Source organism: Oncorhynchus kisutch, linkage group LG18, assembly GCF_002021735.2.
Source record: "Oncorhynchus kisutch isolate 150728-3 linkage group LG18, Okis_V2, whole genome shotgun sequence".
Classification (NCBI taxonomy): Eukaryota; Metazoa; Chordata; class Actinopteri; order Salmoniformes; family Salmonidae; genus Oncorhynchus; species Oncorhynchus kisutch.
In genome coordinates, this window is record NC_034191.2 from 79,914,592 (window position 1) to 79,936,075 (window position 21,484).

A 21,484-nucleotide genomic window follows, 5' to 3' on the forward strand; every position below is an offset into this window, starting at 1 on the left:
CCTGCAGGAACACACACATGCATGCACGCCCGCAGGAACACACACACACGCATGCACGCCTGCAAGAACACACACGCATGCACGCCTGCAAGAACACACACACGCACGCATGCACGTCTGCAGGAACACACACACGCACGCATGCACGCCTGCAGGAACACACACACGCATGCACGCCCGCAGGAACACACACACACGCATGCACGCCTGCAGGAACACACACGCACGCATGCACGCCTGCAGGAACACACACACGCACGCATGCACGCCTGCAGGAACACACACACGCACGCATGCACGCCTGCAGGAACACACACACGCACGCATGCACGCCTGCAGGAACACACACACGCACGCATGCACGCCTGCAGGAACACACACACGCACGTGCCCCTATGCTGGTGGCATTGGTTGTTCCGACACAAGAGGAACGAGCGAAAGTGGAGCGGAGATTCAATTATTTCCTTCTGATGGTGCTCTTCTCCCCAGAGAGACTGAAACGAGAGCACAGAGAGACAGAGAGATACGCATTGACTATGTACAGCCTCTGTGAGCATAGCCTTGCTATTGAGAAAGGACGTCCTAGGCAGACATGGCTCTCAAGAGAAGACAGGCTATGTGCACACTGCCCACAAAATGAGGTGGAAACGGAGCTGCACTTCCTAACCTCCTGTCCAATGTATGACCATATTAGAGACACATATTTCCCTCAGATTACACAGATCCACAAAACATTCAAAAACAAACCCAATTTTGATAAACTCCCATATCTACTGGGTGAAATACCACAGTGTGACATCACAGCAGCAAGATTTGTGACCTGTTGCCACAAGAAAAGGGCAACCAGTGAAGAACAAACACCATTGTAAATACAACCCATATTTCTGCTTATTTATTTTCCCTTGTGTACCCTTAACCATTTGTACATCGTTGCAACACTGTATATATATATATAATATGACATTTGTAATGTCTTTACTGTTTTGAAACTTCTGTATGTGTAATGCTTTGGCAATGTTAACACATGTTTCCCATGCCAATAAAGCCCCTTGAATTGAGAGAGAGAGAGAGAGAGAGAGAGAGAGAGAGAGAGAGAGAGAGAGAGAGAGAGAGAGAGAGAGAGAGAGAGAGAGAGAGAGAGAGAGAGAGAGAGAGAGAGAGAGAGAGAGAGAGAGAGAGAGAGAGAGAGAGAGAGAGAGAGAGAGATAGATAGATAGATAGAGAGGAGAGAGATAAAGATAGAGAGATAGAGAGAGATAAAGAGAAAGATAGAGATATATAGAGTGAAAGATAGATAGATAGATAGAGAAAGATAGAGATATATAGAGTGAAAGATAGATAGATAGATAGAGAAAGATAGAGATAGAGAGAACCCCACACTCTCCCCAAAACTGTGTGCTCAGCTAAACACACTGACGGCCTACTGCTCCAATCTGTCACAATATGTCTAACATTGTCCCCTCAACAAGTCAATCTGTCTAACATTGTCCCCTCAACAAGTCAATCTGTCTAACATTGTCCCATCAAAAACATGACGAGCAGAGGGTCCCCAGAGTGAGTTTGGTTAATTCATCTCGTCATCTGTTTTAACACACACACACAGCATAGACACAGTATGGACACAGCATAGACACAGTACGGACACAGCATAGACACAGCATGGACACAGCATAGACACAGCATAGACACAGCATAGACACAGCATGGACACAGCATAGACACAGCATAGACACAGCATAGACACAGCATAGACACAGCATAGACACAGCATAGACACAGTATAGACACAGCATAGACACAGCATAGACACAGCATAGACACAGTATGGACACAGCATAGACACAGTATGGACACAGCATAGACACAGCATAGACACAGTATGGACACAGCATAGACAGAGCATGGACACAGCATAGACACAGCATAGACACAGTATGGACACAGCATAGACACAGTATGGACACAGCATGGACACAGCATAGACACAGTATGGACACAGCATAGACAGAGCATGGACACAGCATAGACACAGTATGGACACAGCATAGACAGAGCATGGACACAGCATAGACACAGCATAGACACAGCATAGACACAGCATAGACAGAGCATGGACACAGCATAGACACAGCATAGACACAGCATAGACACAGTATGGACACAGCATAGACACAGTATGGACACAGCATAGACACAGCATAGACACAGCATAGACACAGCTGGAGACATGACCTGAATATCATTCATTTAACACATCTTATTTTTTTCTTATGGGCAGCATGGACACAGCATAGACACAGCATGGACACAGCATAGACACAGTATAGACACAGCATAGACACAGCATAGACACAGCATAGACACAGTATAGACACAGTATGGACACAGCATGGACACAGCATAGACACAGTATAGACACAGTATGGACACAGTATGGACACAGCATAGACACAGCATAGACACAGCATAGACACAGTATGGACACAGCATAGACACAGTATGGACACAGCATAGACACAGTATACTGGGTATACTTAACGTAGTTATAAGCAGTGTCGTAGCCCTCCCCTCCCTCAGCCCCCGTAGCCATGTAATAATACCTCAATATAAACAGTATATGACCCAAGCCTACTACAGGCCAATGCAGCAGTAGGCCGATAACTTCCATTGGTCTTTCACACAGAGGATTGGTGATTATCCAGTATTTGAGATTGTTGGAAAGATTTCTATTTTAAAAATATTATTATTCTCAATGGATATTAAAAATAAAAAATAAACATTTCCATTTCCACGCAGCAGACCAGGTAGTTATATACACGTCCTCAACATTAACAGGACAGAGAAACCAGACACCTGCTCCTATGACGCACTCCAAACAAAATGGCGGTTCTGAAATAAGTGGTTACGAAAACAAGCGCAGCAGGTTGGTGAAACGACCGTCTCCAATCCCAAGAATGACAACGGTAAATGACTGTAACCAAGTGATGTGGATTAGCGGTATATTTACTACTGGTGACATCTGTCACAAGAGAATTTATCAAAATGTCAAATCTGAGGCCAAACAATTCACACAACGATACAATGAAAGCACAAGAATTTGGAGGAAGACAGCCGAGGTGAAACAATCACATTTATTTATTTTTAATTATAAAAAAATAAATGAACTAATGATCTCGATTCCTCTGCGTCTATGTCAGCGTTTCCTAAACTCGGTCCACAGGATACCAAGGTTTTATTACTGATTCAAATGATCAAAGCTTGATGATAAGTTGATGATTTGAATCAGATGTGTAGTTTTAGGGTGAACAAACCAGAAAAAACCTTGGGGTTTCGAGGACCGAGTTTGGGGAAACCTGGGCCACATAATGCTTTCTGGTCTAATATTTTGAATGATTTTATTCATTTCTCTACAGACAGGAGTAATTATTTTATAAAATTGGATTTGATATCATTTTGGCTAATTTATTTCCATTTCCTGTTTTACTGGACCCACCACTATGTCATCTCTCTCCTGTTCTATTAGATCCACCACTATGTCATCTCTCTCCTGTTCTATTGGACCCACCACTATGTCATCTCTCTCCTGTTCTATTGGATCCACCACTATGTCATCTCTCTCCTGTTCTATTAGATCCACCACTATGTCATCTCTCTCCTGTTCTATTGGACCCACCACTATGTCATCTCTCTCCTGTTCTATTAGATCCACCACTATGTCATCTCTCTCCTGTTCTATTGGACCGACCACTATGTCATCTCTCTCCTGTTCTATTGGACCCACCACTATGTCATCTCTCTCCTGTTCTATTGGATCCACCACTATGTCATCTCTCTCCTGTTCTATTGGACCGACCACTATGTCATCTCTCTCCTGTTCTATTGGACCCACCACTATGTCGTCTCTCTCCTGTTCTATTGGACCCACCACTATGTCATCTCTCTCCTGTTCTATTGGACCCACCACTATGTCATCTCTCTCCTGTTCTATTGGACCCACCACTATGTCATCTCTCTCCTGTTCTATTGGACCCACCACTATGTCATATCTCTCCTGTTCTATTGGACCCACCACTATGTCATCTCTCTCCTGTTCTATTGGACCCACCACTATGTCATCTCTCTCCTGTTCTATTGTATCCACCACTATGTCATCTCTCTCCTGTTCTATTGTATCCACCACTATGTCATCTATCTCCTGTTCTATTGGATCCACCACTATGTCATCTCTCTCCTGTTCTATTGGACCCACCACTATGTCATCTCTCTCCTGTTCTACTGGACCCACCACTATGTCATCTCTCTCCTGTTCTATTGGTTTTCAATTCACTTTCTTTCATTGTCCAGAAGCCAAAGGCACAATCCTGGTCATATCATCAACCCATCCTGGTCATATTATCAACCCATCCTGGTTATATTATCAACCCATCCTCGTTATATTATCAACCCATCCTGGTTATATTATCAACCCATCCTGGTCGTATTAACAACCCATCCTGGCTATAGTATCAACCCATCCTGGTTATAGTATCAACCCACCCTGGTCGTATTAACAACCCATCCTGGTTATATTATCAACCCATCCTGGTTATAGTATCAACCCATCCTGGTTATATTATCAACCCATCCTGGTTATATTATCAACCCATCCTGGTTATAGTATCAACCCATCCTGGTTATATTAGCAACCCATCCTGGTTATATTATCAACCCATCCTGGTTATATTATCAACCCATCCTGGTTATAGTATCAACCCATCCTGGTCGTATTAACAACCCATCCTGGCTATAGTATCAACCCATCCTGGTTATAGTATCAACCCACCCTGGTCGTATTAACAACCCATCCTGGTTATATTATCAACCCATCCTGGTTATAGTATCAACCCATCCTGGTTATATTATCAACCCATCCTGGTCATAGTATCAACACATCCTGGTTATATTATCAACCCATCCTGGTTATATTATCAACCCATCCTGGTCATATTATCAACCCATCCTGGTTATATTATCAACCCATCCTGGTTATATTATCAACCCATCCTGGTTGTTGCGTCTTTAGATTCCGCCGCTGTCTAATTTTCTCTGTCAAATATTGAACCACTATCAGGTGTGCTGTTCAGAACGGTGTCTTCCCCAGGTGTGCTGTTCAGAACGATGTTTTCCCCAGGTGTGCTGTTCAGAACGGTGTCTCCCCAGGTGTGCTGTCAGAACGGTGTTTCCCCAGGTGTGCTGTCAGAACGGTGTCTTCCCCAGGTGTGCTGTACAGAACGGTGTCTTCCCTAGGTGTTCTGTTCAGAACGGTGTCTCCCCAGGTGTGCTGTTCAGAACGGTGTCTCCCCAGGTGTGCTGTTCAGAACAGTGTCTTCCCCAGGTGTGCTGTCAGAACGGTGTCTTCCCTAGGTGTGCTGTTCAGAACGGTGTCTTCCCCAGGTGTGCTGTTCAGAACGGTGTCTTCCCCAGGTGTGCTGTCAGAACGGTGTCTTCCCCAGGTGTGCTGTCAGAACGGTGTCTTCCCCAGGTGTGCTGTCAGAACAGTGTCTTCCCCAGGTGTGCTGTCAGAACGGTGTCTTCCCAGGTGTGCTGTCAGAACGGTGTCTTCCCCAGGTGTGCTGTTCAGAACGGTGTCTTCCCAGGTGTGCTGTCAGAACGGTGTCTTCCCCAGGTGTGCTGTCAGAACGGTGTCTTCCCCAGGTGTGCTGTCAGAACGGTGTCTTCCCCAGGTGTGCTGTCAGAACGGTGTCTTCCCAGGTGTGCTGTCAGAACGGTGTCTTCCCCAGGTGTGCTGTTCAGAACGGTGTCTTCCCAGGTGTGCTGTCAGAACGGTGTCTTCCCCAGGTGTGCTGTCAGAACGGTGTCTTCCCCAGGTGTGCTGTCAGAACGGTGTCTTCCCCAGGTGTGCTGTTCAGAACGGTGTCTTCCCCAGGTGTGCTGTCAGAACGGTGTCTTCCCCAGGTGTGCTGTCAGAACGGTGTCTTCCCCAGGTGTGCTGTCAGAACGGTGTCTTCCCCAGGTGTGCTGTCAGAACGGTGTCTTCCCCAGGTGTGCTGTCAGAACGGTGTCTTCCCCAGGTGTGCTGTTCAGAACGGTGTCTTCCCCAGGTGTGCTGTCAGAACGGTGTCTTCCCCAGGTGTGCTGTCAGAACGGTGTCTTCCCCAGGTGTGCTGTTCAGAACGGTGTCTTCCCCAGGTGTGCTGTTCAGAACGGTGTCTTCCCCAGGTGTGCTGTCAGAACGGTGTCTTCCCCAGGTGTGATGTTCAGAACGGTGTCTTCCCCAGGTGTGCTGTTCAGAACGGTGTCTTCCCCAGGTGTGCTGTTCAGAACGGTGTCTTCCCCAGGTGTGCTGTTCAGAACGGTGTCTTCCCCAGGTGTTCTGTCAGAACGGTGTCTTCCCCAGGTGTGCTGTTCAGAACGGTGTCTTCCCCAGGTGTGCTGTCAGAACGGTGTCTTCCCCAGGTGTGCTGTCAGAACGGTGTCTTCCCCAGGTGTGCTGTCAGAACGGTGTCTTCCCCAGGTGTGCTGTCAGAACGGTGTCTTCCCCAGGTGTGCTGTCAGAACGGTGTCTTCCCCAGGTGTGCTGTCAGAACGGTGTCTTCCCCAGGTGTGCTGTCAGAACGGTGTCTTCCCCAGGTGTGCTGTTCAGAACGGTGTCTTTCCAGGAATTGCATTTTGACAGATGTTTGAAAATTATTTTTCCCTAAACGAGTTGCATGTTCTGTTAATATGACCATAATCTACATGTGATTTCTGTCACATTTCTGGGTTACGCACCCAATGGGTCCGTTCGACTTCTCAAATGGCCGTGTAAATTTAAATCTTCCCGGTCACGTTGTCCGGGTTCCATATTTTCCTGACGGAAAACCCTGAATCGAGCACACACACACCCACACCCACACCCACACACACCCACACACACCCACACACACACACACACACACACACACACACACACACACACAAACACCAGCCTTGACCTTAATGACAAACGATCAATTATTGAGAGCTGATGAATGTTTAATTACCAGCCGCCATCATGATGAGTTGTATAATGGAGGGGTAATAATATGACTAGGAGGTTTCTGCTGCATGCTGGATGTGTGGGAGAGCACACTGATATCGCTCCTCTCCTACAGGGGGGACGACAGCTAGAGAAAGATCCAAGAGGAATAAGATGGCAGCGGTCACAGACAGACAGGTACAGTGTTTTACACTCTGAGACACTGTTAACCAGGGTCACAGACAGACAGGTACAGTGTTTTACACTCTGAGACACTGTTAACCAGGGTCAAGGCAGAGGACAGGTACAGTGTGTTACACTCTGAGACACTGTTAACCAGGGTCACAGACAGACAGGTACAGTGTTTTACACTCTGAGACACTGTTAACCAGGGTCACAGACAGACAGGTACAGTGTTTTACACTCTGAGACACTGTTAACCAGGGTCACAGACAGACAGGTACAGTGTTTTACACTCTGAGACACTGTTAACCAGGGTCACAGACAGACAGGTACAGTGTGTTACACTCTGAGACACTGTTAACCAGGGTCAAGGCCAGACAGGTACAGTGTTTTACACTCTGAGACACTGTTAACCAGGGTCAAGGCCAGACAGGTACAGTGTTTTACACTCTGAGACACCGTTGACCAGGGTCAAGGCCAGACAGGTACAGTGTTTTACACTCTGAGACACTGTTAACCAGTGTCAAGGCCACAGCACACTGTGTTCTGCTCTCAGCAAAGACTGAACATGAGACTGAACGGCACAGTACAGCAGTACTACAGAATGGCTAAGCTAGCGTTAGCCTAGCCAAGCGCCAGCCAGCTCATGTCAACGGGACGAGTTAGCCGTAGCGCTAGCTAGGTCGCGCCAAGCTCCCTGCTGGATTGCAGTGGCCTACTTAAAGACTAATGGGTAGAGATACAGAGAGTGAGAAAGCGATAGAGAGAGACTTTGCTGATAGCGACTTTGAGGTGTCTTTCCCAGGTGTGCTGTTCAGAACGGTGTCTTTACTAAGTGTGCTTACTATGTCTGTGACATGTGGTTTTGTCACCTAGCTATCTGAAGATGGATGCACTAAGTTGCTCTGGATAAGAGCATCTGCTAAATGAATGCTAAAATGTAAATGTAAGTGAGAGACAAAGGGATACAGATATAATTAGACAGAGAGAGACACATATAGAGAGAAAGACAGAGAGAGAGAGACACATATAGAGAGAAAGACAGAGAGAGAGACACATATAGAGAGAAAGACAGAGAGAGAGACACATATAGAGAGAAAGACAGAGAGAGAGACACATATAGAGAGAAAGACAGAGAGGAGACACATATAGAGAGAAAGACAGAGAGAGAGACACATATAGAGAGAAAGACAGAGAGAGAGACACATATAGAGAGAAAGACAGAGAGAGAGACACATATAGAGAGAAAGACAGAGAGAGAGACACATATAGAGAGAAAGACAGAGAGAGAGGACACATATAGAGAGAAAGACAGAGAGAGAGACACATATAGAGAGAAAGACAGAGAGAGAGACACATATAGAGAGAAGACAGAGAGAGAGAGACACATATAGAGAGAAAGACAGAGAGGAGAGACACATATAGAGAGAAAGACAGAGAGAGACACATATAGAGAGAAAGACAGAGAGAGAGACACATATAGAGAGAAAGACAGAGAGAGAGACACATATAGAGAGAAAGACAGAGAGAGAGAGACACATATAGAGAGAAGAGAGAGAGAGAGAGACACATATAGAGAGAAAGACAGAGAGAGAGACACATATAGAGAGAAAGACAGAGAGAGAGACACTATAGAGAGAAAGACAGAGAGAGAGACACATATAGAGAGAAAGACAGAGAGAGAGAGACACATATAGAGAGAAAGACAGAGAGAGAGACACATATAGAGAGAAAAACATATAGAGAAAGACAGAGAGAGAGACACATATAGAGAGAAAGACAGAGAGAGAGACACATATAGAGAGAAAGACAGAGAGAGAGACACATATAGAGAGAAAGACAGAGAGAGAGACACATATAGAGAGAAAGACAGAGAGAGAGACACATATAGAGAGAAAGACAGAGAGAGAGACACATATAGAGAGAAAGACAGAGAGAGAGACACATATAGAGAGAAAGACAGAGAGAGAGACACATATAGAGAGAAAGACAGAGAGAGGAGACACATACTAGAGAGAAGACAGAGAGAGAGACAACATATAGAGAGAAAGACAGAGAGAGACACATATAGAGAGAAAGACAGAGAGAGAGACACCTATAGAGAGAAAGACAGAGAGAGAGACACATATAGAGAGAAAGACAGAGAGAGAGAGACACATATAGAGAGAAAGACAGAGAGAGAGACACATAGAGAGAAAGACAGAGAGGAGAGACACATATACGAGAGAAAGACAGAGAGAGAGAGACACATATAGAGAGAAGACAGAGAGAGAGACACATATAGAAGAGAAAGACAGAGAGAGAGCACATATAGAGAGAAAGACAAGAGAGAGACACATATAGAGAGAAACAGAGAGAGAGACACATATAGAGAGAAAGACAGAGAGAGAGACACATATAGAGAGAAAGACAGAGAGAGAGACACATATAGAGAGAAAGACAGAGAGAGAGACACATATAGAGAGAAAGAAAGAGAGAGAGACACATATAGAGAGAAAGACAGAGAGAGAGAACACATATAGAGAGAAAGACAGAGAGAGAGAGACACATATAGAGAGAAAGACAGAGAGAGAGACACATAGAGAGAAAGACCGAGAGAGAGACACATATAGAGAGAAAGACAGAGAGAGAGACACATATAGAGAGAAAGACAGAGAGAGAGACACATATAGAGAGAAAGACAGAGAGAGAGACACATATAGAGAGAAATACCAGAGAGAGAGGACACATATAGAGAGAAAGACAGAGAGAGGACACATATAGAGAGAAAGACAGAGAGAGAGACACATATAGAGAGAAAGACAGAGAGAGAGACACATATAGAGAGAAAGACAGAGAGAACAGAGCAGAGAGAGAGACACATATAGAGAGATAAGACAGAGAGAGAGACACATATAGAGAGAAAGACAAGAGAGAGGAGACACATATAGAGAGAAAGACAGAGAGAGAGACACATATAGAGAGAAAGACAGAGAGAGAGAGACACATATAGAGAGAAAGACGAGAGAGAGACACATATAGAGAGAAAGACAGAGAGAGAGACACATATAGAGAGAAGACAGAGAGAGAGACACCTATAGAGAGAAAGACAGAGAGAGAGACACATATAGAGAGAAAGACAGAGAGAGAGAGACACATATAGAGAGAAAGACAGAGAGAGACACATATAGAGAGAAAGATATGAGAGAGAGACACATATAGAGAGAAAGACAGAGAGAGAGACACATATAGAGAGAAAGACAGAGAGAAAGACAGAGAGAGAGACATATATAGAGAGAGTGAGAGAGCGCGAGAGAGAGAGAGCTAGAGAGCGAGAGAGAGAGCTAGAGAGCGAGAGAGAGAGATAGAGAGCGAGAGAGCTAGAGAGCGAGAGAGAGAGCTAGAGAGTGAGAGAGAGAGCTAGAGAGCGAGAGGGTCTCTACATGTCCTGGTGCTGCTCTCAGGGTCTCTACATGTCCTGGTGCTGCTCTCAGGATCTCTCCATGTCCTGGTGCTGCTCTCAGGGTCTATACATGTCCTAGTGCTGCTCTCAGGGTCCTGAGAAGAACCTGCACAACAACCTCACACTCACAGTGTTGTCTCTCCAACAAGTCCTGCTTAGTGTTGGGCTGCTAGCAGAACCTCCATAGTCCATCTGATGGGTATTCTAACAGCAGCATGTCCCCACCTCTAACGTCTATCAGAGCTGTTGCATATAAACCAGCCCTGACATTGTCCATCGCTGTAACTTTTAACCCACTATCTCATTTCTGTGTCTGTGTGTCTTTGTGTCTGTCTGTCTGTCTGTGTCTGTCTGTCTGTCTGTCTGTCTGTCTGTCTGTCTGTCTGTCTGTCTGTCTGTCTGTCTGTCTGTCTGTCTGTCGTCTGTCTGTCTGTCTGTCTGTCTTTGTGTCTGTCTGTCTTTGTGTCTGTCTGTCTGTCTGTCTGTCTGTCTGTCTGTCTGTCTGTCTGTCTGTCTGTCTGTCTGTCTGTCTGTCTGTCTGTCTGTCTGTCTGTCTGTCTGTCTGTCTGTCTGTCTTTGTGTCTGTCTGTCTGTCTGTCTGTCTGTCTGTCTGTCTGTCTGTCTGTCTGTCTGTCTTTGTGTCTGTCTGTCTGTCTGTCTGTCTGTCTGTCTGTCTGTCTTTGTGTCTGTCTGTCTGTCTGTCTGTCTGTCTGTCTGTCTGTCTGTCTGTCTGTCTGTCTGTCTGTCTGTCTGTCTGTGTGTGTGTGTGTGTGTGTGTGTCAGACTGTGTGTGTGTGTGTGTGTGTCGGTCTGTGACACAGTCTGTGACACACAGACTGACACACAAAGACACACAGACCGACACACAAAGACACCACTGGGGCTGTAGTCTCTATACATGGCTTCTATAAACAGCAGGGCGTAATGTCATCGACTCCATTTTCTATAGGCTCAGAGTTGATCCTATCTTATACAGTAGTCGTGTCATTGGACAGTACAACAGTGACACACGTCTTGGGCAGTGGGCTGGAAATGAGAAATGAATTCAACCGAAGCACCACATTTTAACCCAGAGTACAGAGCGTGTCATGTAGCCTGTTCCTACAGATTAATATAGTTGTGATGGTGTTTATTAGCCTGGGAGACACACACACACACACACACACACACACACACACACACACACACACACACACACACACACAGGCTGTATCTAGACTGTATCTAGACTATGTAACTCTGTAACTCTATCTAGAGCCCTACTCAGGTTGGAAATATATATTTAATTGAACTAATATATATATATATATATATATATATATATATTTTAAACACTTAGTTCTGCTGCCCACTTTAAAGAAAAACAGAAGATGGATCCAAACCTGTTAGAACAATAAGGCGGCAATAAGGCAATAAGGCAATAAGGTAATAAGGCAATAAGGCAATAAGGCAATAAGGTAATAAGGCAATAAGGGCAATAGGCAAAAGGCAATAAGGTAATAGGCAATAAGGCAATAAGGTAATAAGGCAATAAGGCAATAAGGTAATAAGGCAATAAGGTAATAAGGCAATAAGGCAATAAGGCAATAAGTCATAAGGCAATAAGGTAATAAGGCAATAGGCAATAAGGCAATAAGGTAATAAGGCAATAAGGCAATAAGGTAATAAGGCAATAAGGGCAATAAGGCAATAAGAAAATAAGGTAATAAGGCAATAAGGCAATAAGGTATAAGGCAATAGGGCAATAAGGCAATAAGGTAATAAGGCATATATGAATAAGGGCCAATAAGGTCATAAGGCAATAAGGCAATAAGGTAATAAGGGCTAAGTATAGGCAATAAGGTAATAAGGCAATAAGGCCATAATAAGGCAATAAGTATAGGCAAAAGGTAATAAGGCAATAGTCAATAAGGGCAATAAGGCAATAAGGTATAAGGCAATAAGGCAATAAGTAATAGGCAATAAGGCAATAGGCATAAGGCAATAAGGCAATAAGGTAATAAGGCAATAAGGCAATAGGCATAAGGCAATAAGGCAATTAGGCAATAAGGTATAAGGTAATAAGGTAATAAGGTATAAGGCAATAAGGCAATAAGGCAATAAGGCAATAAGGCAATAAGGCAAATAAGGTAATAAGGTAATAAGGCAATAAGGCAATAAGCAATAAGGTAATAAGGCAATAAGGTAATACGGGGGCAATAAGGTAATAAGGCAATAAGGCAATAAGGCAATAAGGCAATAAGGCAATAAGGCAATAAGGCAATAAGGCAATAGGCAATAAGGCATAAGGCAATAAGGTAATAAGGTAATAAGGCAATAAGGCATAAGGCAATAAGGCAATAAGGCAATAAGGCAATAAGGCAGGATGGGAAACGTGTAAATGTGTATTCATTTACATATAAATATATAGATATAGTATAATATATATATAGCCTAAATCCTGCTCCTATCCCTGACCTCAACCCCATCAAACATCAGACATCAACATCAGAGCCTGGCCTCACTAATGCTCTTGTGGCTGAATGGAAGCAAGTCCCCCAGCAATGTTCCAACATCTAGTGGAAAGCCTTCCCAGAAGAGTGGAGGCTGTTATAGCAGCAATGTTCCAACATCTAGTGGAAAGCCTTCCCAGAAGAGTGGAGGCTGTTATAGCAACAATGTTCCAACATCTAGTGGAAAGCCTTCCCAGAGGAGGGGAGGCTGTTATAGCAGCAATGTTCCAACATCTAGTGGAAAGCCTTCCCAGAAGAGTGGAGGAGGTTATAGCAGCAAAGGGTGTCTACATACTTTTGGTCACGTTCTGCATGTCATCTTACGGTCAGGTAGGTCAGAGGGAAGCTCAACAGAACCTGTATGACAGTAGACTGTAGAACGGGATTATTCTGAGAGAGAGAGAGAGAGAGAGAGAGAGAGAGAGAGAGAGAGAGAGAGAGAGAGAGAGAGAGAGAGAGAGAGAGAGAGAGAGAGAGAAAGAGAGAGAGAGAAAGAGAGAGAGAGACAGAGAGAGAGACAGAGAGAGAGACAGAGAGAGAGAGAGACTGAGACAGAGAGAGAGAGACAGAGAGAGACAGAGAGAGAGACAGAGAGAGACAGAGACAGAGAGAGACAGAGACAGAGAGAGACAGAGACAGAGAGAGAGAGAGAGAGAGAGAGACAGACTGAGAGAGAGAGAGAGACTGAGACAGAGAGAGAGAGAGAGAGAGAGAGAGAGAGAGAGAGAGAGACAGACAGAGACAGAGAGAGAGAGAGAGAGAGAGAGAGAGAGAGAGAGAGAGAGAGAGAGAGAGAGAGAGAGAGAGAGAGAGAGAGAGAGAGAGAGAGAGAGAGAGAGAGAGAGAGACAGAGAGAGACAGAGAGAGACAGAGAGAGAGGGAGAGTGTGGTGGGCTGGGAAGGGTGGCTGGCTATATGAAACGTGTGAAAGAATATAGAGCTCGGCTACTTGTCCAGGTTGTAAGGACAGAACCTAGACGTGGTAGTTCTCCAGGGCTGAGCTCCACTCCTCCACTTGGCTGGGACACGGTGTGTTTAACACCTGGTGTAATCTCAACAACCACACACACCGGCACGGCTGCCAGGACTGACACGGAGCCTGAATCACTCAGCTAACCGGCCTCACACTGACAGGAGGGTTGGACTTGGGGACAGTTGGAGTCAGATTAAATCTCCCAGCAGGGTCGTTCCACGTCAAACAGCACAAGAAAGAAGATTTTAACACCCTCCATGTCAGATTGTTACGTAGATAGAAACACGTAACATTATCATTCCTGCAACATTCATTTGAGTTTTATTTTCTCAAGAGATCAAATTCTATTTCAACAAAATAAATGTTTCTGGAGTTTAATTAGCTAGTTTGATCTGTTTCTATCTACATAAAATGATTTCAGAGGTGGCGGGTGTCATGAAATGGAACAACGACCCCGCAGTCAACTTTGGAAATTGATTGAAAACATAATTTAAATTTTTTTTTATTAAAAAAGTGTTCAGTTTTGAATAAAATGTCCCAAATTGACTGGAAGTGATCCCAATCATCCTACTTGGAACAGGAACAGGCTTTCTGGGTATTATTTGTCTTTTTTAGGGATTTTTCAAGTGTGATCCAAGATGGCGTAGCAGTCAGACGTCTTGTCGTGTCGTGTCCCTTGTATATATCGTTTTTTTTTTTTTTTACATATTTTTCTTCGCATATCTTTTAAAACATTTAGCTAAACCTCAACATCTAAATACTCTCCTGCAACACGCCTCACCCAATGTAGCGCGGATCTGCTTTATTCAACCCTATTCTCTAGATACTACACCACTTTGGAGGAAAGGAGACAACCCTATTCTCTAGATACTACACCACTTTGAAGGAAAGGAGACAACCCTATTCTCTAGATACTACACCACTTTGAAGGAAAGGAGACAACCCTATTCTCTAGATACTACACCACTTTGAAGGAAAGGAGACAACCCTATTCTCTAGATACTACACCACTTTGAAGGAAAGGAGACAACCCTATTCTCTAGATACTAAACCACTTTGAAGGAAAGGAGACAACCCTATTCTCTAGATACTAAACCACTTTGAAGGAAAGGAGACAACCCTATTCTCTAGATACTACACCACTTTGAAGGAAAGGAGACAACCCTATTCTCTAGATACTAAAAATATGACACTCAAGAAGAGCAGAGTTAAAGACTCCTACTGTGCTGCTTGCTGTCGAGGGTCCAAGAACATTTGTAATCAGGGGCGTCAAACACCCCACCCCGAAATCTGAGGGGGAAAAAAGGACGTGAGGATTTCCTGCTTAATTTGATGTTTTTTTTTCTTCTGCAGATCTTAGCTTAACTTCTGGAGCCGTCATCAGTCATCAGTCATCCTTACATCCAGTCTGTAGTTACAGGAGTCATCAGTCATCCAGTCTGTAGTTACAGGAGTCATCAGTCATCCTTACATCCAGTCTGTAGTTACAGGAGTCATCAGTCATCCAGTCTGTAGCTACAGGAGTCATCAGTCATCCTTACATCCAGTCTGTAGTTACAGGAGTCATCAGTCATCCTTACATCCAGTCTGTAGTTACAGGAGTCATCAGTCATCCAGTCTGTAGCTACAGGAGTCATCAGTCATCCTTACATCCAGTCTGTAGTTACAGGAGTCATCAGTCATCCTTACATCCAGTCTGTAGTTACAGGAGTCATCAGTCATCCTTACATCCAGTCTGTAGTTACAGCAGTCATCAGTCATCCTTACATCCAGTCTGTAGTTACAGGAGTCATCAGTCATCCAGTCTGTAGCTACAGGAGTCATCAGTCATCCTTACATCCAGTCTGTAGTTACAGGAGTCATCAGTCATCCTTACATCCAGTCTGTAGTTACAGGATTCATCAGTCATCCAGTCTGTAGTTACAGGAGTCATCAGTCATCCTTACATCCAGTCTGTAGCTACAGGAGTCATCAGTCATCCTTACATCCAGTCTGTAGCTACCGGAGTCATCAGTCATCCTTACATCCTGTCTGTAGTTACAGGAGTCATCAGTCATCCTTACATCCAGTCTGTAGTTACAGGAGTCATCAGTCATCAGTCATTCAGTCTGTAGTTACAGGAGTCATCAGTCATCCAGTCTGTAGTTACAGGAGTCATCAGTCATCCTTACATCCAGTCTGTAGCTACAGGAGTCATCAGTCATCCAGTCTGTAGCTACAGGAGTCCAAAGTGGTGTAGTATCTAGAGAATAGGGTTGTCTCCTTTCCTTCAAAGTGGTGTAGTATCTAGAGAATAGGGTTGTCTCCTTTCCTTCAAAGTGGTGTAGTATCTAGAGAATAGGGTTGTCTCCTTTCCTTCAAAGTGGTGTAGTATCTAGAGAATAGGGTTGTCTCCTTTCCTCCAAAGTGGTGTAGTAGCTAGAGAATAGGGTTGTCTCCTTTCCTTCAAAGTGGTGTAGTATCTAGAGAATAGGGTTGTCTCCTTTCCTTCAAAGTGGTGTAGTATCTAGAGAATAGGGTTGTCTCCTTTCCTTCAAAGTGGTGTAGTATCTAGAGAATAGGGTTGTCTCCTTTCCTTCAAAGTGGTGTAGTATCTAGAGAATAGGGTTGTCTCCTTTCCTTCAAAGTGGTGTAGTATCTAGAGAATAGGGTTGTCTCCTTTCCTTCAAAGTGGTGTAGTATCTAGAGAATAGGGTTGTCTCCTTTCCTTCAAAGTGGTGTAGTATCTAGAGAATAGGGTTGTCTCCTTTCCTTCAAAGTGGTGTAGTATCTAGAGAATAGGGTTGTCTCCTTTCCTTCAAAGTGGTGTAGTATCTAGAGAATAGGGTTGTCTCCTTTCCTCCAAAGTGGTGTAGTATCTAGAGAATAGGGTTGTCTCCTTTCCTTCAAAGTGGTGTAGTATCTAGAGAATAGGGTTGTCTCCTTTCCTTCAAAGTGGTGTAGTATCTAGCAAATAGGGTTGTCTCCTTTCCTTCAAAGTGGTGTAGTATCTAGAGAATAGAGTTGTCTCCTTTCCTTCATCACCACTGTCATCATAACTGATGATCAGACAAGGTAATATGTTACTTTCAATATCAGGTCAGTGAAGAGGAAGGAGAAGAGTGAAGAGGAAGGAGAAGAGTGAAGAGGAAGGAGAAGAGTGAAGGGAAAGGAGAGAAGTGAAGAGGAAGGAGAAGAGTGAAGGGAAAGGAGAGAAGTGAAGAGAAGGAGAAGAGTGAAGAGGAATGAGAAGAGTGAAGAGGAAGGAGAAGAGTGAAGGGAAAGGAGAGAAGTGAAGCGGGAGGAGAAGAGTAAAGAGGAATGAGAAGAGTGAAGAGGAAGGAGAAGAGTGAAGGGAAAGGAGAGAAGTGAAGAGGAAGAGGGAAGGGCAAGGAGAGGAAGCCACTCAAGACTATTGAGATGTACCATGCTGTCTTCAAAGTTAATCTGGTTAACTAAAGCCAGAGGGAGAGCCGTTAGAAACATAGTCAGCTTAGGACAATAAACCTGTGAGATGCACCCTGGGTGTCTCCAGCTCTCTCCCTCTCCCTCCCTCCCTCCCTCCCTACCTCCCTCCCTACCTCCCTCCATCCCTACCTATCTCCCTCCCTCCCTCCCTACCTCCCTACCTCCCTCCCTCCCTACCTATCTCCCTCCCTCCCTCCCTACCTCCCTACCTACGTAGCAGGACAAAGAGGAGGAGAATCAGTGTTTTATTTATGTTCCAACTTAACCTCTTGTCTTCAATCTGATTGCTATCAGGGATGTTTTTTAGAATCCAATTCATACAGTCTCATCTTTACCACATTCCTGGATGATAAGCCTTTTCTATAGAGAGTAGTCGTGGGCGGATGACTCTCTGATTAAATCCATTGAATATGAACCGTGACAAAGAAACTATTTTTTATCCATTTTAGCCAGGTCCTAAGAAATAGTATAAGACGAAATAAAAGTTTATTTTCAAAAGAACAGAATGGAATATCTTGAGTTGAAGGATGTGACAGGCCTATATGCTACATGGCTGCATCGTGCTAATGAAATCAATAGATACTTTAGTTCAGTAAAACAGGTAAGACACACTTGGGCTACTCTGATCCTAGTCAACACATTTTATAGTATATAATGAATTAACAAGAACAAAAATAATGTTCGTTTATAACTTAAGGTCACAGCAACATGTGGAATTGCTGTTATACAAAAACATATTTTGAAACAGAGCCCAAGGCAAGGCAGTGATGTTTTGATCTCAGCGCTTTCTTTCCCTCACTCCACGTTGTTAGGGAGCAGGCGTAGGGTCTTTCCCTCACTCCATGTTGTTAGGGAGCAGGCGTAGGGTCTTTCCATCACTCCATGTTGTTAGGGAGCAGGCATAGGGTCTTTCCATCACTCCACATTGTTAGGGAGCAGGCGTAGGGTCTTTCCATCACTCCACGTTGTTAGGGAGCAGGCGTAGGGTCTTTCCATCACTCCACGTTGTTAGGGAGCAGGCGTAGGGTCTTTCCATCACTCCACGTGGTTAGGGAGCAGGCGTAGGGTCTTTCCATCACTCCACGTTGTTAGGGAGCAGGCGTAGGGTCTTTCCATCACTCCACGTTGTTAGGGAGCAGGCATAGTGTCTGTCCATCACTCCACGTTGTTAGGGAGCAGGGTTTTACCATCACTCCACGTTGTTAGGGAGCAGGGTTTTACCATCACTCCACATTGTTAGGGAGCAGGCGTAGGGTCTTTAATTGAGACCATCTTCACCATGATACTGATAGAACATAATAGCAATCTGTATTTTCTAAAGAATGTCAGTCTCCTGTTCATATCTCACAACCTCCGCTGGCTTTGAGTTGCCTAGGCGATTGAGCAAAATAAAAAGCCTACAATGTTTCTATTCAGTGATGAGCTGTACGCCTCCTCTAATAGCCAGAGAATGAACCAGCTGTACAGACAGAGATTCAGAGAAACAACATCGTATTCACTGATTATCAGACAAGTCAGGGAAGTCACATTGCTTCAAAATGTATGATAACGAATGGATGAGTGAGAGTTTCCTCTATGGAACAACGTGATGCCTTCATTTGCATTAAGCCAGACTTTAATTTTCCCAGGTTTTTTTTGATGCCTTCATTTGCATTAAGCCATACTTTAATTTTCCCAGGAGTTTTTTGATGCCTTCATTTGCATTAAGCCAGACTTTAATTTTCCCAGGAGTTTTTTGATGCCTTCATTTGCATTAAGCCAGACTTTAATTTTCCCAGGAGTTTTTTGATGCCTTCATTTGCATTAAGCCAGACTTTAATTTTCCCAGGAGTTTTTTGATGCCTTCATTTGCATTAAGCCAGACTTTAATTTTCCCAGGAGTGTTTTGTCAGTCTGTGATATTTATTCCCACAGTGAATCTTTCTGGGTCCATCCAGTTGTGGTCAGAAAACAATGTGTTAGTGGAGGGCCGTGTGTTGACAGAGACAGAGACAATGTGTTAATGGAGGGCCGTGTGTTGACAGAGACAATGTGTTAGTGGAGGGCCGTGTGTTGACAGAGACAGAGACAATGTGTTAGTGGAGGGCCGTGTGTTGACAGAGACAATGTGTTAGTGGAGGGCCGTGTGTTGACAGAGACAATGTGTTAGTGGAGGGCCGTGTGTTGACAGAGACAATGTGTTAGTGGAGGGCCGTGTGTTGACAGAGACAATGTGTTAGTGGAGGGCCGTGTGTTGACAGAAATAATGTGTTAGTGGAGGGCCGTGTGTTGACAGAGACAGAGACAATGTGTTAGTGGAGGGCCGTGTGTTGACAGAGACAATGTGTTAGTGATGACGGGCCGTGTGTTGACAGAGACAATGTGAGTTGACACGCCTAAAAAAAAGAAGAAGTTCAGAACCGTCAGGAGGACGGTTAACTGCCGTCGCCTAGCAACCGTCCAGAGATTAAGAGCGTAGTGCGCGCCAGCGTCAACCTCAGCATGACGGCTACATTTCACACTGAGCCCTGGGCAGAACTTTCCCGCAAATCACGACTAGGTGGGTTTGGGCTTTGATACTAGCAGACACCTTATAGATATAAAGAAAAGGGCGGGGATGAGTTGGTGGAAATGTCTCGGGTTTGAAAAGTGCATCTTTATGTCTCCGTCTCACACCGTCTGTCCTACCTCTCCTCAAATCCTTCCTTCCACACCCAGGTTGCGTCCCAAATGGTATCGTATCCCCTCTCAGGTCAAAGTAGTGCGCTATATAGGGGAGAGACAAACTTCCCCGGGTTCATATCTTCAGGCCAGACAGTCAATAGAGCATCTGGTTTGGGGTAACGGAGTCCTCCTGAGGGCGCAGAGGGTTCATGGACACCCTGGTTATTGGTCAAAAGTAGTACACCGACATTTTAAATAGGGTTCCCGTTTGGGACACACCCTCTCAGGTCCAAATCAACACTGTTTTAAATTCTTCCTATCTGACATGGACCCAAAACAGAACCGACAAGTCTCTGTGGACAATATTAGGCTGGAAAATAAGAAGGTATGAGGAGGGGAGAGGAAAGAGAGAGAGAGAGAGAGAGAGAGAGAGAGAGGGGGGATGGGGGAGAGAGACGGAGGGGAGAGGAAAGAGAGAGAGAGAGAGAGAGAGAGGGGAGATGGGGGAGAGAGAGAGAGGGGGGATGGGGGAGAGAGAGAGGGGGGGGTGGGGGAGAGAGACGGAGGGGAGAGGAAAGAGAGAGAGAGAGAGGGGGGATGGGGGAGAGAGATGGAGGGGAGAGGAAAGAGAGAGAGAATGGGGGGATGGGGGAGAGAGACGGAGGGGAGAGGAAAGAGAGAGAGAGGGGGGGATGGGGGAAAGAGACTGAGGGGAGAGGAAAGAGAGAGAGAGAGGGGGGATGGGGAGAGAGATGGAGGGGAGAGGAAAGAGAGAGAGAGAGGGGGGATGGGGAGAGAGACAGAGGGGAGAGGAAAGAGAGAGAGAGGGGGGATGGGGGAGAGAGACGGAGGGGAGAGGAAAGAGAGAGAGGGGATGGGGGAGAGAGACGGAGGGGAGAGGAAAGAGAGAGAGGGGATGGGGATAGAGATGGAGGGAAAAGGAAAGAGAGAGAGAGAGAGAGAGAGAGAGAGGGGGGGAAGGGGAGAGAGATAAGGGGGACGGAAGAGAGAGAGAGAGGGGGGATGGGGGAGAGAGACGGAAGGGGAGAGGGAAAGAGAGAGAGAGGGGGGGATGGGAGAGGAGAGAGGGAGAGGAAAGAGAGAGAGAGGGGGATGGGGAAGAGAGACGGAGGGGAGAGGAAGAGAGAGAGGGGAGGGGATGGGGGAAGAGACGGAGGGAGAGGAAAGGGAGGAGAGGAGAGAGAAGAAGAGAGAGAGAGATAGAGAGAGAGAGAGAGAGAGAGAGAGAGAGAGAGAGAGAGAGAGAGAGAGAGAGAGGGGGGGGGGATGGGGAGAGGACAGAGGAG

The 21,484-nt window shown here is 45.2% G+C and overlaps 2 protein-coding genes across 2 annotated transcripts in view; one reads left to right on the top strand and one right to left on the bottom strand.

Moving 5' to 3' along the window:
- Window positions 1-21,484, bottom strand: part of LOC109887037 (nuclear receptor coactivator 2-like) — a 133,160-nt gene that overhangs the window by 56,839 nt on the left and 54,837 nt on the right. The window lies entirely within an intron of this gene.
- Window positions 5,158-7,149, top strand: LOC116354724 (keratin-associated protein 4-11-like). Its single transcript, XM_031795319.1, has 7 exons — window positions 5,158-5,227; window positions 5,316-5,607; window positions 5,724-5,867; window positions 5,956-6,189; window positions 6,279-6,338; window positions 6,457-6,630; window positions 7,134-7,149. The coding sequence occupies exons 1-7, from the start codon at window positions 5,158-5,160 to the stop codon at window positions 7,147-7,149; spliced, it is 990 nt and encodes a 329-aa protein (XP_031651179.1).

Coding starts and splice junctions, on each gene's coding strand:
- LOC116354724 (XM_031795319.1), top strand. CDS start 5,158: ATGTTTTCCCCAGGTGTGCTGTTCAGAACGGTGTCTCCCCAGGTGTGC. Junction 5,228..5,315: donor TCAGAACGGTGTTTCCCCAG/GTGTGCTGTCAG, acceptor GTGTCTCCCCAG/GTGTGCTGTTCAGAACGGTG. Junction 6,339..6,456: donor CAGAACGGTGTCTTCCCCAG/GTGTGCTGTTCA, acceptor TGTCTTCCCCAG/GTGTGCTGTCAGAACGGTGT.